Source organism: Dioscorea cayenensis, chromosome 15, assembly GCF_009730915.1.
Source record: "Dioscorea cayenensis subsp. rotundata cultivar TDr96_F1 chromosome 15, TDr96_F1_v2_PseudoChromosome.rev07_lg8_w22 25.fasta, whole genome shotgun sequence".
Lineage (NCBI taxonomy): Eukaryota > Viridiplantae > Streptophyta > Magnoliopsida > Dioscoreales > Dioscoreaceae > Dioscorea > Dioscorea cayenensis.
In genome coordinates, this window is record NC_052485.1 from 4,016,473 (window position 1) to 4,018,495 (window position 2,023).

The 2,023-nt window shown below is 32.3% G+C and overlaps 1 protein-coding gene across 1 annotated transcript; it reads right to left on the reverse strand.

The window, feature by feature from the left end:
• LOC120276989 (mavicyanin-like) lies at positions 1–1,570 on the reverse strand. Its single transcript, XM_039283728.1, has 2 exons — positions 1,262–1,570; positions 1–500 (listed from the first exon to the last, which is right to left on the reverse strand). Exons 1-2 carry the CDS (start codon positions 1,425–1,427, stop codon positions 76–78), a joined length of 591 nt encoding a protein of 196 aa, XP_039139662.1. The 5' UTR covers positions 1,428–1,570; the 3' UTR covers positions 1–75.
• Between the last annotated feature and the right edge of the window lie 453 nt (positions 1,571–2,023).

Consider the following 2,023-nt stretch of genomic DNA (forward strand, 5'->3'; position numbering starts at 1 on the left):
AAATCAGAACAAAAATGAAAACCATTCATCACAAAATGAAGTCTCTAAACAAAAGGCACAGATCAAAACAATGATCTAACATGTAAACACATAAAACATGGCAACAACAAAAGTAACAATGAGAGTAACTCTTGAGCTGAAATTAGTAAAAGCAGGGATGGCAGAGTTAGGACGTGGAGAGGGAGAGGAAGTGCCAATGGAAGGGGAGGGCGGAGGAACGGAAGGAACAACAAGGGAGGAGGCCGGAGAAGAGGCGGCGGCGGCGGGAGAAGACGCGGTGGCGCCGGAAGAGCGCAATTTGGGAATTCTAACATCAAGCTTTTGGCCAGCAGCACAGTGGCCGGGAAAGCCACAAAGAAAGAAATGGTGGCCTCTACGTTTGATTGTTATGGAGTCATTGCCGGTGGAGTACGTAGTCAGTGGTGAGCCGTTGTTGCATGCATGGTAGTCATCTTTGCTCACTTCCAACACGTTATGAAATTGGCTATCATACTCAAACACTGCATCAATTTATTCCAATGTTATATATATATATATATATATATATATATATATATATATATATATATATATATATAATTGGGAAGAGAAAAATTAAAAGTTGTATTTGAAAAGTGAGTTTCATGTATATTTTTATTTAAAAAAAAGAAAAATATGTTTATGTTGAGATTGATATATTTTTTTAATTGACTTATGTTTTAGGTTTTCTAGTTTGTTAGTTTTTAATATAGAAACCATTACATACTCTAAATTAGTCTGGATAAATCATTGAAAGTCAAGGTACGTATTTTAATTTCTATTAACAAAATTACTTGCTTAAATAACCCAAATATCTATATAACAGTTAAACTAGCTCTTGATTATACTAGTTTTTAAAATAAATTAAGAGTTTTTTTTGAGTGATTTGGAAATTAAGTATAATAAAACTCATAAAATATTTAAGATAGCGATTGTGTGGGTGGGTGGGTACCAACATATCTCGAATTTTTATATGACTTCTCTCACTCTGAATGGATTTAATAATAAAAAAATAGATCATATTAATAAAAATTTTGTATTGAAAAATCACTAGCATCTATAACAACTTCCAACCAAAGACCTTCTATATTAAATGAATTCTAATACAAAATTATAAAGATCAAAAAAGACAAAAATAAAATAAAATAAAATAAACAAGCAAATTAAACAAAAAATAAGATTAATAATAATAAAGATAGATGAAAAGAAGAAAGAAGAGAGTGAAGAAAAAAAAAATACTAACTAAGAACATCTCCAACTTTGAACTTCTTTGATGAAGCCCATGCAGTGTAATTAACATTCCCAAGGATAGTCCAACCAGCAGAGTCTCCCACCTTATAAACTTCACCCATGCTTGAACCTAACCCTAAAAAGAGAAATAGAACTAACATAGACAAACTAGGAGCCATGAATGAAGAGAAGAAATTAAAAGAGGAGCAAAAAAAGAAAAGCAAAAGACTAAGCTTTAGTTCTTGTTTCTCCTCTTCCACTCTTTTGGCTCTTTATAAAGACATCTATATCTATATATTTATATGCATATATTCTAATCTTTAGAAGGTCACCACCAAACCACCACCTTTGCTTTTATATTGATTCCTAGCTTCCACACTAGGTAGGGATGATGGATTTTGAACCGTTGGATGTGGTGATCAAAGGGTGGGGTTTTGAGTTGATGTGATTGAGTGGGGCATGACCTAACAAGGTGCAATCTCATGCCTACCTATTCCTTTTGTTCTAAGTTTAAGAAAAGGGGAAGTGAAAATCATGGGTGATTTGTTGTTTGATCAAGAGGGCATGATTTGGTTTGCTTCTTTTTTATTTTAGTTTCTCATTGATTTGTCTTAGTTCTAAAGTTGAGTTTTGTTTGATGGTTTTTTAATGAGATGATGATGATGACGTGTGTCTTTCTATATTTTTATATGTATATATAAATATAGAAAGAGAAGTGCTATTTTTGGGGGAAAATTGTGTTTTATTGTAAAAATATATCAGAGGAAATATAAAG